Source organism: Aythya marila, assembly GCF_965140915.1.
Source record: "Aythya marila genome assembly, chromosome: Z".
Classification (NCBI taxonomy): domain Eukaryota; kingdom Metazoa; phylum Chordata; class Aves; order Anseriformes; family Anatidae; genus Aythya; species Aythya marila.
The window spans coordinates 41,086,649-41,099,577 of record NC_139080.1 but is presented as its reverse complement, the minus strand read 5'-3'; the positions used below and the strand labels follow the sequence as shown (position 1 = coordinate 41,099,577).

General features: G+C 35.4%; 1 protein-coding gene across 1 annotated transcript in view; it reads left to right on the top strand.

Annotated features, from left to right (window-relative positions):
• Positions 1–12,929, top strand: part of LOC309890007 (guanine nucleotide-binding protein G(q) subunit alpha) — a 130,957-nt gene that overhangs the window by 94,966 nt on the left and 23,062 nt on the right. The window contains exons 4-5 of the mRNA XM_082783337.1: positions 10,867–10,995; positions 11,987–12,116. Coding sequence (XP_082639463.1) covers positions 10,867–10,995; positions 11,987–12,116 — 259 coding nt within the window. The remainder of the gene's footprint in view (positions 1–10,866; positions 10,996–11,986; positions 12,117–12,929) is intronic.

Here is a 12,929-nt window from a genome sequence, read left to right as displayed (position 1 = left end):
GTTTAGGTTCTTCTTGTCCCCAAATGTACAATATTGTGTTTTATTTTTCAGTGGTAAGAAAGCAAACAAAATACTACCTAAAGTGAAAAACTTTAGGGTATATAAAAATGGTAAAAAGAAAACTTGAGAGACAAATTACTAACAGTATACTTCCAGATTGTACTGTACTAAGATGAGTAGCAAGCACAAGTAGAAAGTGAAGCAGAGCTTGCCTTATACTCTCAATTTCTTCTATCTGTAGGTCCTATCTTTGTTTCTACACCAGGCATGATAATGCTTGTGAAGTTAAAATAAATGTATGTATTTTGTGCACTTGCCTTAGAGGATAGAGATAGAATAAACTAAGTCTCCAAAGTAGGAAATAATCATCTGATGCTACTTCAGATCAGATTGTACTGAATACAATTATTTTGACCTAGTTCTAGTGAAATTACCACTATAGTGGATCTTCTGAGTACTATTAAAAATAGCAGGGAATAATTCAATAAGTAGCTATAGAAGCAAATTGCTAGTACATTGCCTTGCAAAAGATAAATGTACTAGCAGATTGGTTACTTTTAAAGCTTAATAGATTAAGCAATTTAACATGAGGTTTTGCAAGTTTCCTGATTTTAACTATAATAGATTATAGTTCATACTGCAGAGTTCTGCAAAATCTGTTTTAGAACATGTCATAGAACATTAGAATTATGACTCACTATATGAGTCTTTTATATAAAAGTATCTCATGTATTTATGCTTACAAGTAGAGTTTCTTCAAATAGGTAAGTCCCGGAAAAGCAATTAGCAGAAATCAAAGAGGCATTGTTTCAGAAACACAGCTAATCTGTTTAGCAATAGAAAGAGAATTTGTTAATTTAAGTGCCCATGTCACAAAGCAGCAAAACAAGATGCTTAAAATTCACAATTGGGATTCACAGGGCAGTAAAAGAGAAATAAACACTCATTGCCGGTTGACTTGGTGAGGCTTAGAAATTTCTTCTGGCTTGATGTTTTAAACAGAAAACAATGGTTAGTTGTCCACCCGATCTCTTGTATGTTTTTAAGCATATGTGTGAGTGTGTCACAGCTTGATCATTCATGCCTTGTATGATCCTTTCAGTGTTTTTTCCCTGTTTTTTTTTTTTTTTTTTTTTTTTTTTTTGTAGTAGTATTTTCAGTCTGTTCCCTATATGGTTGGTTGTTTTTTGTTTGTTTTTCACTATTTCATGTCTTTCTCTATCTCTTTCTCTGTATTTTCTCTTTCTGTTATTGTTTATAAGTGATGTTTCAGCTTCTAAAATATCTTGTATGTTTCTATCCTTTCACTTACTGTCATCTTCTGATCTGCTTTGTTAACGTTAGCTATATTTTTTATGTTTTTATACCAACTGCTAGTACCATGTAAGAATATATCAGATGTGTTTTTACCAGATGAGGTTGAGGGTTAGATCTAAGAGAAAATTTTCTGAATTATGGGATTTGATTTGGACCTCTTGGTAGCTCAACAATTGCATTCCATTCTCTTCCCTTACCCTTGGATGCTACAAAAGTTGGATGTTCCTGTTGTTTTAGAAGTAATTTCTTGTATTATCTGTGGTAAAGTCAAGAGCACGTTGGGTAAATGGAGATCATTCACTTCCCATATATGTTACTGGGTGACCTACCCACTTATTTACCACTAAACCACTTCCCTTTATGGCTTCAGAGATAGTGTTCACAGTGTAAGCCAGATGTAAAACACCACCACAGTGTGGATAGCCTTAAGTAATAGTTGTGTACGATAAGATCTTTCTGTGTGTACTGTGCAGGGTGACAATACTGTAACCAAGGTTAGGGAAGCAAAGGAAGCAGGTTTCCAGTCAGCAGTCTGATTATATCATGGTGTTTCAAAGCCTGTAAAAAGGAAAGGCAACAGTTTTACCAAGAGACTGTCGTTAGAAGTAACATTTCATATTTATGGCACAACTTGCAGAATTTGTGTTGAAACTGGAGTTTATGGAGATTCATCACCATTTCTCTCCAATATGACACAAATGACTTGACCTTCGTGAAGAAATAAGAAGTGCTTAGAACAGGAAAGCTTCTCAGAGCCTTGGTGATAAACTTCACCTTTCTCTGGCCTTGTGAAATGGAAGAATTATGTCACTGTGTACCTCCAACCAAACATTTTTAGTTGCTACACAAGGGTATCTGAGGATACCTGGTTAGCAGCTCTTCCCTGCTTGTGTGTTACAACACTTCAAATAAATAAATATATTTTCCCTGCAAGTTCATCAGTTTGTTATATACCACCTAGTATTGAATACCCCACTTCATTGTTATGCCAGTCAGTATTATAAATGCAGAAGGTCCTTGAAGCTTTTGTTTCTGCATTTGCCATCACCTTGAGCAACATAGTTTTAATTTAAACTCTTTGTTATTGTATGGTAATTTAGCCATGTGATTATGTGACTTGAGTTAGATGAACAGCACTGTAGTTCTTTGGTCATCTAGTAACTGTTATGTTACAATATTTTACATAAGATTGGGGGTTGGAATTAGATGATCTTTAACGTCCCTTCCAACCCAAACCATTCTATGGTTCTATTCTTTCAGAGTTTGATGGGTTTGTTGACTTAAGCTGAACAATTAATTCCTTCATACCTGTCTCTTAAAACCACCATTTTGCTTCCATGTTACCCTTTCAAAATAGGTGCATTTCAGTGCACTCACTGTCTGTTAAATAGTGTTTTTTCTGCCAGAAGAAAGATTGATGTTTGAATCTATTTTTTTTTTTCTACAACGGTTTACTGTTTGATGGTACTGCCTCTAGTGATCACAACATTCATTCTTTTGTTTCATAAAGCTGTATGCCTGTGGGAGCCTTTCAAAAGGACTAATACTGTAAGAGACCTGTTACGCTGCTGACACTGGTATAGCAAATTACAAATAGCTATCTGTGTAACTGCTATTTTTTTGGTGTGAGAAAACCATATTGTCTTACACTCACTATTTATAATATACATAAGCACATAATTATTTCATAAGCATTTTAATACTGTTCATTGCTTGTTTCTTCTTTTCATTTTAAAAATATATATTTGAAGGTTGTAAGGCTATATTTTGGTGCAATTTGTGTTGCAAAATAGTGGATTCTGCTTTTATGTGCTCACACTTTACACAGTCTAACACTTGTTTGCAGCAAGATAAAAATGGCAAATAAAAATGAGAATCTGAAGATCAAAATCAAATGTTATTAGTAGAACCGTTCCTGCTCTATCTTACACTTTGCACATATTCCTTAAATATAAAAGGAAGGTCTGAGAAAAGACACAGCATGGAATTGACTGCATACCAGATCACTGCAGCCCATAGAAAAAATGAAGATTGCACAATAGAATAGAAGGTGATTCTTCCCCTCTGCTCTGGTGAGACCCCACCTAGAGTACTGTGTTCAACTTTGGGGCCCCGGCATAAGAAAGACAGGAACTTGTTAAAGCAAGTCCAGAGGAGGGCCATGAAGATGATTAGAGGACAGTAGCACCTCTCCTATGAAGACAGGCTGAGAGTTGGTGTTGTTTAGCCTAGAGAAGGCAAGGCTCTAGGGACACCTTACAGCAGCCTTCAGTACCTGAAAGGGGACCTACAGCAAACCTGGGGAGGGACCCTTTGTCAGGGAGTGGAGTGATAGACAAGGGGTATTGGCTTTAAGCTAAAAGAAGGTAGATTTAGATTAGATATTCAGAATAAATTATTTACTCAGAAGGTGGTGAGGCACTGGAAGAGGTTGCCCAGAGAAGCTGTGGATGCTCCATCCCTGGAGAAGTTAAAGGCCAGGATGGGGCTTTGGGCAATCTGATACAGCGGGAGGTGTCCATGCACATGGAATGGGAGTTGGAATTAGATGATCTTTGACATCTCTTTCCAACCCAAGCCATTCTATTATTTTATACTTTTAATGTCTTACATAATTTTTAAAATACTCAGTTTGCAGAAGCATTTTTAATTTGCTTTTTTTTTTTTAGCCTTCTGCTAAGGTTGTTTTTTAGCTAAGCAGGAATTTGAAATTGAGGTAGAAAGGCACGATTTGGATGGGGTATCAACAAAAGGAACATATTGCAGACTTATCTACCTCCTACCATATTGCAAAGATCTTAAGATTTACTATATTTACTTTAGGTTAAGATTAGGTAGTTCTGGAAACTGGTAAATGTACCTCAACTTCTCACCAGTGGTAGAGAGTATCAGAAATGCAAAACTCCACAGAAATTCTGAAAATGCAACCAGTACGAGTTTATATATATATATATATATATATATATATATATATTTTTTTTTTTCCCACAACTCCTGTTAGTACACTGAAAATTGATTCAATTTAGTCTACTGCATGTTACCAAAAAGGATGCCTGTGTTATTCTGGCAACTCTGTGAGGTAGGAGAAGTCCTACTACATCAGCTTTAACATTTTACATATGTGGAGTTGGTAGACAATAAAATTGTATGTATTTTCTAAAATGCATAAAAAGGCTTTTCCCTTTCAGAGTTTGTTTTCCAGCACATGGTTTTAGTTTGTGGTATTCTCAACAGCCGGTTCAGAGTTTTGCAGGAAAAAAAAAAAAAAAAAAGGTAAACAAACAAACAAAAACAACACAGAAATACACCAAACCCCAACAGAAATATGGTAGCTCCACCCATTTGCAGAGTAGCCAAAGGACAGAGATATAGCAAATCTAATTAAATAATCTGCCTTAGTCTTAAACTTTGGTTAGTGTTTTATTTTCAGCTGAACTGTCACTGGTATGTGCATGATGGTGATCATTTTATGGAAGGGTCATACCTATGAACTATCTTAGCTTTGTGGAAAATAAATGTTTGCCTTAAATCAAAGAGCTATAGGATTTAAAAGCTGTAAATGTTAACAGTTAGTGCCACACCAGCAAAAAGTCAGCCAAGTGGCATCTATCTTGCATGTGGTTAAACACAGTGGAAGCATTTGCGTATAAGATATTGTTAGTAAGCCTTGCCTTTATAGCTGCAGCTATCCTGACATCTCCTAACAAACCTTCAGTTAAATGACAAACTTTCTGTAGTTTTATGGGGTTTGACCCTTTCCTCTTCCCCTGTACTGTCGTCCTCCCCATGTAGATGAAGGAAACATTTCGTTGTTTACTGACTGGATTGTAACAAGTCATCTTCACTAGTTGTAGATTGACGCTCTTACCAGTGTTAGTTACCTTTATCTCAACATGTTTGTTTCTGGTTTAGAGATTTTTGGGGGATGCTTCTTGTGGCATTCCAGTCACCCCATTGCTTCTCCTCAGCAATGTGTTGCAGAGCCACTATGTTCTCCAGGCATTTCTCTTGTCTTTGCACGGTGTTGGCAGAGAGATTCCTTCAAAGCATGAGGTTTATTAGTATGCTGACAAATATTAATTCAGCGTCTTGCTCCATCAGTCTTGCCTGTTGAGTTTGACAGGAGTTACGGGCAGTACTGACGAATAGAACAATCTCAGTTTCAGCCTTGGACAGGAAAATGAAGGTTATATGCAGACAAAGGCTCTTGCTGTCTTTGTCTGCTCATCCCTTAATGCCTTCCCTTGGTTAATTAGGCTATACACTAAATTTAGTTTAGAGTTACAGAAATTCATCTTACAGAATTATTCTTGAGAGAATGCTTCTCTGTTACCTGCTTACCCGCAATAAAAATGTGACCTCAGAGATGCTGGAAAATGTAAGTTCATGGTTGGAGGAGGTTACGTGTTTGAAATGCCTGACCCGTGTTTCTTCATACTGAAGATGTTTTGGGACTTCATTCACTGAAATTGAATTCAACTAAGTTTCAATGGCCAGTTTTCCTTAGGTGATGCAGCTCTGTAAAGTGAATTAAAGGTGAATGTTGAGCTACTGTGTTATGGCAAGGGGGGGCTGTATTTACCTTCCGGAAGAAGGTTATTGGTTAAAACTGCCTGTTTATAGGGTTAGGAGTCTCACCTTTTTGCCTGTTTTCTGTATGAGAAGGGCATGTAGGAAAATACAGAGCTAGTCAGCCTATTCCTGTTACCCTGTTTTTTCTGTTTATTTTGAAATATGGACAAAAGGTACTTTTGAAACACACTCTTTCAAGGGTATCATTAGCACCTTCATAGCTTGGCAGCGTCCTTGAGGCTGGCTGTGGTTTTGGACCTTGTCATAGGCAATATGAAGTGCATTAAAAATGAGTACTTCTCTCTCAATACTGATTAGGAAACAAAAGGTTTCCTTTGTTTCTGGTCAGTGTGCAGACCACAAGTGTACTATGAGGCTGTGGCAGTTTTTCTTGACGTCAGGGGAAAGCTACTGTCAGCAGCTCATTACACACACATTACCTTGGTAATGCACCTTGTGCCTGTCACTATAGCAACCTCCTGGAAAATTACCTCAGCAGCCACTAAAATTCATTTTTACAAAACTAATTATTGGTATAATTAACTTTTTAAACTTCATCTGCACTATAAAATTTACTTGGACCTATGTGATTTTGCTTCTTTTTTTTTCATTAAAGTAATTTCATATTAGTTTCCTTTTTTTTTTTTTTTATTTTTCTGTTATTTTGTATAATGCTTAGCTGAATAAATGTTATTTGGGTGAGAGGCCATGTAACTACAGTATGTCTCAGCAAAGTAAGACAGGTGGCAAAAATAAATTCAGAGTGCCGTACAGATCAGACTGAAATGCTTTACACAGATGCTGCTCACTGTGTAAGTGAGTTCCCAGGCTGGTAACTCCAGTTAACCTGTTTTTGGAGTAGGTCTCAAGGCAGTTGCCAGGATATTTCCAATATCCATTTCATTATTAGTAATTTAATGTATAAAGTTAATAGATTAAGGATACATTGGCTTTTGGCAATTATTGGGCATACTTTTTTTGGTGAAAGTTCATATTTATGATGTGTTTCATCATTTGCTTGCAAGAGTGCATGTGTATCGATTTCTAGCATATGCTGAACAGTCATTTGTGCTACAAAGGCTGATGACAATTTTTGTGCATACATGCATGTGGTGAAAATTCTAAGGACTTTTTAGAAATCATTTTCTAAGTTATTCTAAAATACTCTGTGCATATCTGGTTAACCATACATGGTTAATTTTTTTGTATGTGCACAGGATGTGTTTGCCCATGAGTGATGTTTTTACCAGGAGTTTGATTAGGGCACCATTAAGTAGGCAGTTCAAAGCCACAGTGAATCAGGCTTATAACAAATGGATGTCAAAAAAATATATATATAAATAAATACATACATAAATACATATATATGTATGTGTATATGTGTATATATGTGTGTATATGTGTATATAAATATGTATATAAAGTTTCCTAGTTTCCTTCCTTCGTCACCTGCGTGAATTCAGAGACTCTTGAAACCCTGGCTTCACAAGGTATAGATAAGCCAAGGAAGGTAATAGCTGCAGCCTGTCTTTCTGCTGCTGTTTGTGGACTACCTGTATCCTCACATCAGTCATATTAACTACCTTAATTTGAACAATTTTAATAGAGTTTCTTCACTATTTCTAATCATTTTGAGAGAAATCTGTTACAGCGCTATTGTGCAAGTGAAAGAGCTTGCAGGTGCTTATGGGCACTGACTTCCAGGCAGAGCATTTTGAAATAGTAAAATCAATTCAACAACTTAAGGTATTAAGAAAGAAGCTGTCACACCATCCCTCCTAGTGCAATGTAAAAATGTATTTTTGTGTTTAAAGAAGAGATTTCTTTTTTTCTGTGTAGCTCTGTGTATGTAGCTCTATGTATGTAGAATCATACTATTCTGTAATAAATACAAATAGTAACAAATTGTTTTACTTTGTTTAAGAGGCATGAATTGTAAGAGAGATGTAAGTAGGTTTCAGTGATTTTAGAGCATCTTGAAGGGCAAAACTTTTTTTCAGAAACACTTTTAACCACCTTCCAAATCATTTAAAGTATGTGAAGTTATGTATGTTATATGGTAATAGGAAGTATAGCTAATCTGCAGAACTGTTTAAGTAACAGAAAATACAGTCATGCAAAGAAGGATAAAATAAATAAACCTCTATTCCTTTGATTCAGAGCAAGAATGCACAAGCATTATTAAAATCTGAATTCCAGCACAAACAGTTCTTCAGCAGCAATGTCTCCGTTTAAAATAAATAAATAATAATAAAAGCTTAATAGAGAAGGAGGGTTTTCTTCTACTTAAAAGAATTTCATTGACTATTTGTTGTATGCTTGCATCACAAAAATTACAATAATAACAGATTTAGAAGTTGTGCAACAAAAAAATGGGCTATTTTCATTTAAATAAAAGCATATAATGAAGTCTTTATTTTATTTATAGGTTTTAAGTCATAAGTAAAAGTAGTAAGGACTAAATGTTGTTATGCAAAAACAAAAAATGAATTGATTTTGTTGGACTATAAATTCTGTTCTTGATTTGCAAATACGAATTTATTTTTTTCCAGTAGGTGGTTGTGCATGCTGTCTGATTTTTTCTTTTATTCTTTTTAGGATTTATTTATTTATTTATATTCTGTGAGTTACTCTGACTGGTTTTGACACAGCTTCCTTGATTCTGGGTTTGAATTCATAGTTTTGGAGATTTCTTAGAGTGTTCTACATCCTTTTGTTTGTTAGGTGAGAAATCTAGGATAAGAAACAGGCCTCTAAAGATCTGTAAGGACTCTGTTATGGACTTAGGCTCTATATGGTGCTTGCTGGTGAAATCAGTATGAAGGTTTCTGTTTATTACATGTGTAAGAACAAAACTAAGAATGAAGAAAAGATGTATTTGTAAAGGATAAATTAGTTTTTGTGGAACTTAATGACATCAGTGAGTTGTGCTAGGACAGAAAAAAATACTCATCTGTCCTTTGAATGGCTTCAAGTAGCAAAAATGAAATTTGCTTATTGAATAATATGCCTTTAAATTACTGGCTTTCTAAAATCAGTGAGCGTATCTTAGTACTACGTCCACTGTGCTCATGGTTCAGAGGTACGGTCACCAGGCTCGCATCAGAGACCAGCTGAAGCTTTCCAAAATTGTGCAAGAGGGTGATTGTATGAAAGGGACACCTGCCAATTTATTTTGCTAAGATTCTTTGCTGTCTTGAATACTATTGTAGCGTGTAGTGACCCACAGTGCTTCTTTGTAGCTTTCCAAAATAGAAGTAACAAAACCAATTTTGCCAGGTGGGAGGGGAAAAATAGTGTTTCAGGGTTTCCATCAGTTTCCTCTTGTGGTGGTTATGGATTTCCTTCACTTTTTTCTTTTTTTTTTTTTCCCCGGACAAAATGATGATGCACTTGTTCTTTTTTTTTTTTTTTTGTGTGTGTGTATGTAAAGCATCAAAGCATCTAAGGGCAGATGAATTGCTCATGTTCTTAAGACTTTTTCTTACAGGCAGAAATTAATCTGTATTCTGAGAAATATTTTCAAAGTAATAGCTTCTGAATATGATATCTGAGATAGATGGTTCAATATATCTTTCTAAATATATGTAACTTTCTCACATTCATTGTTTACTATCAGATTAATATCTCATGAATAAAATCGTAGGAAAATGTTATAAGGCATTTGGATCCCTTCCAGACCTAACAGATAAATTCTTCTGAATTTTTGCTGTAAGGTAGAGCTCAAACTGGTTTGTTTCTGTCATTGTTCAGGATAATTTGCTCCCACTATTTCATAACAAGTCCTTCAGAGCATTTAGAAATGGTCTAAGTATTTATTGTGGGGGTTTATTTAAAAAGAGCACCTTCAGTAATAACCAGGAGGAAGAGAACATTTTCAGAGCTTTGTGATACTTCATCATTTGAAAAATTCAAGGAGTCCATTGCTGCCCTCCCCAGCAATGAATCAGGGCATTCTTAGATTAACTGATATCAGTGGCTAGCTCTAAGTCATTCTTGTGCTTGGAAGTAATTGAATGCCTGAGAACTTCATTTGCTGCAGCAGTCTTTCTCTCATATGTCTGCTGTGGGAAGAGCCCACGCTGTCTGCTGCACTGAATTCATCAAATGTCCAGCTCGTGGACCCAAACAGGCCATCACACACACATAGGTACATATCTTTATTAAGGCCTCTCTCTTAAGAGAGTTAGGCAAAACCTCCAGTATATTTCTGCTTTATAGATGCAAACCACTGAGTTCTGTGTTGTAGTTAATGAATCTTTACCAGGATTTTTTTTTTTTTTTTTGGCTAATCAGCTGGGTGTATTTCACATACTTCAGGCTTATTAACCTGATCAGAGGTTTCAGTGTAAATGCAGGAATTTTAAGTGCTAGAGATCCCACTGTGGGATCACTGCTGTCTTCCAACAACAAGATCCAGAAAGTTCCTTAATTTGTCACTGGGTGCTTTTTTCCTTCTTTGTTTAATTATTATTTTTTAATTGATCTTCAAGCAGTGCCATTTATCCCTAATCATTTTATAACTGGTAAATATTTTATATACATATATACTTGTATATATGTATATACTTTTATATACATATATACTTGTATATACACCTCCATGTACATACATTTATATGTATTTATAGTGAAGTGATAATATCACTGCATTGTTCCTTGGGAGACTCACGTTTATCTATGTATCTGTGTAGACACTGAAATGTGAATATCAAGGAATGTGTTATGTTGTCACATAAGACTATGCAATTTTATATTTCCATTTTGTAGGATTTACTTAACTCTGTGAAAGTGCCCAGGAAGGGTGAATGGATCACATTACAGTTTGTTCCCTCTTTTATGCCAATAATGCTTTTTTTTTGTTGCACTTCTTCCTATTCCACAGCCCATTTCCACTCCCAAGTCTTCCCTTCTCTCTTCCTTATTCAAATTATGGTGTCACTGTCTTGCATTCCTTTTGTTTCTCCCTGTCTATAGCTATCTTAATGACTTGGACCGCATAGCAGATTCCACCTATCTGCCAACTCAGCAAGATGTGCTTAGAGTTCGAGTCCCAACAACAGGAATCATTGAATATCCATTCGACCTACAAAGCGTCATTTTCAGGTAGAAAAAAAGTTTAACAGGCATTTGCTTTGTTTTTGTTGCTTCCTCTTGCATTAATAATGCCACATATAGGATATTGGTTAAAATTGCACAAAAAAGTGTTAATTCTGTGCTTTTACAGTTTGAGCTTATCTTTGTTCTTTTCGTGTCATTGTCCACATCTAATTAGCAGCTGATGTTAAAGATGTCAAAGGGTGAAAGAGAATTAAGTTATTCTTTTTCTGCAGACAGTTATTACTGATAAAGCCTATAATTCATCTTTTCAGTAAAATTTATCAAAGTCTTATTAGGAATAATAACATGAAAATGCAATCAGGTATCCTAATTCTTGTAAATTATGGAATGCATAATTACCACTTGTGTAGTTGAGTGTTAGCAAGAAATCACTCTCCTGGAGAGAAATCATGTCTACTGGAGTGCAAGTACTGGTGCTTAAAAAATAATTATGGGATGTCAATTGCAAGTTAGGCACCTGAGAGTTTAGTTACACTGAGACAGAGGGCAGTGTGAGAGTAAACTGCTAATACATTTGAGTTTTTCTGCTGGCTATTAACAACTTAAGTAGGTAAATTTGTTTTCTGTATGGACTCTTAAAATGGGTCATCTTTGGCAAACTGGGAATTTTGACACTGGTAATTTTTGGAGGGAAGAGGCAAACCACTGAGACTATTCTGTGTTTTGCTAAATATACAGAGTATACATTCCGTAATCGTGACTCAGGATCGGCAGACTTTATCATCTCAGAAATTTGAAGGCTTTGAGACTCACAGTAATTTAAATACAGGAACACGTCAGACTGAAAATCAAACAGGATTACTTACAACAGATTCTATTAAACTTTAATATCAATGGAAAAGACATTAAGAAAACCAAACTGTGTTTTCAACTAAATTCTTTTGTTTTTGTTTTTGTTTTTGTTTTTTTTTTGTATGTGCTTGTATGTTCATCTGTTATGGTATTCATGGAGTTGATGTGGATATTAATTTTGCAGAATGGTGGATGTAGGAGGCCAACGATCAGAAAGAAGAAAATGGATACATTGCTTTGAAAACGTCACATCTATCATGTTCCTAGTAGCTCTTAGTGAATATGATCAAGTGCTTGTGGAGTCAGACAATGAGGTAAGAAACCATCAACAAACACAATGCATCAGTTTTCAGGAAAAAAATAATTTTACTTGTCCAGTCCCAGGTTTTTCCTAATTCATCCATCCCCCAGCAGTCATATACAACTACACACAATGGATTGAGAAGTACTGCAAAGATCTAGAGGTTAATCTTGAACTATGGGAAGGCTGAACCCTCTGTGGGATATTCAGTGAAACCTATCTGTTTTGTGTTGAAAGGGAGTACGGTTGAATAAAGAGAAATGTTTTTGGCTGTTTGTACAGTAGGTATTGACTAGCAGAGCCATAAAAATTGAGAGTGGAAATGAAGACAAAATTTATTGATTTTTTGCTAGAACAAACCCTACACTAGTAAAATTGATTCAGTTGACTTATAGCATAGACTGTGATGGCTTATATTTTCTAATCGTTTTTTTTTTTTTTTTTTTCAAACAATAACAAAAATCAGGATATGTTGGATGGGGACCTGTGAGCTGACAGGATAAAGCATACCAGTATTTGTATTTCAAATGCAGTTTTACAGAGTAGTGAGAGTATGTGGTGGTGGGTTTTTTTGTTTGGTTGTTTTTTTCTTCTTTCCTGAGGGCTATTTTCAGTTATTCATCAACCTTCTATGAGTTACTTACTGGCACTGTCCTGTACAAGTCTGTTAACACATACTTAAAAAATTTAGATGAAAAAAATAAAATATTTTAAAGTCCTCCATGGCTGATTTCACTGTTTAAGACAGTGACTGACATAGCAAAGTAAAAGAGGTGTCTCTGAACACCCTGGACACATTTCTATGCTCAAATATATTCAGTATTAT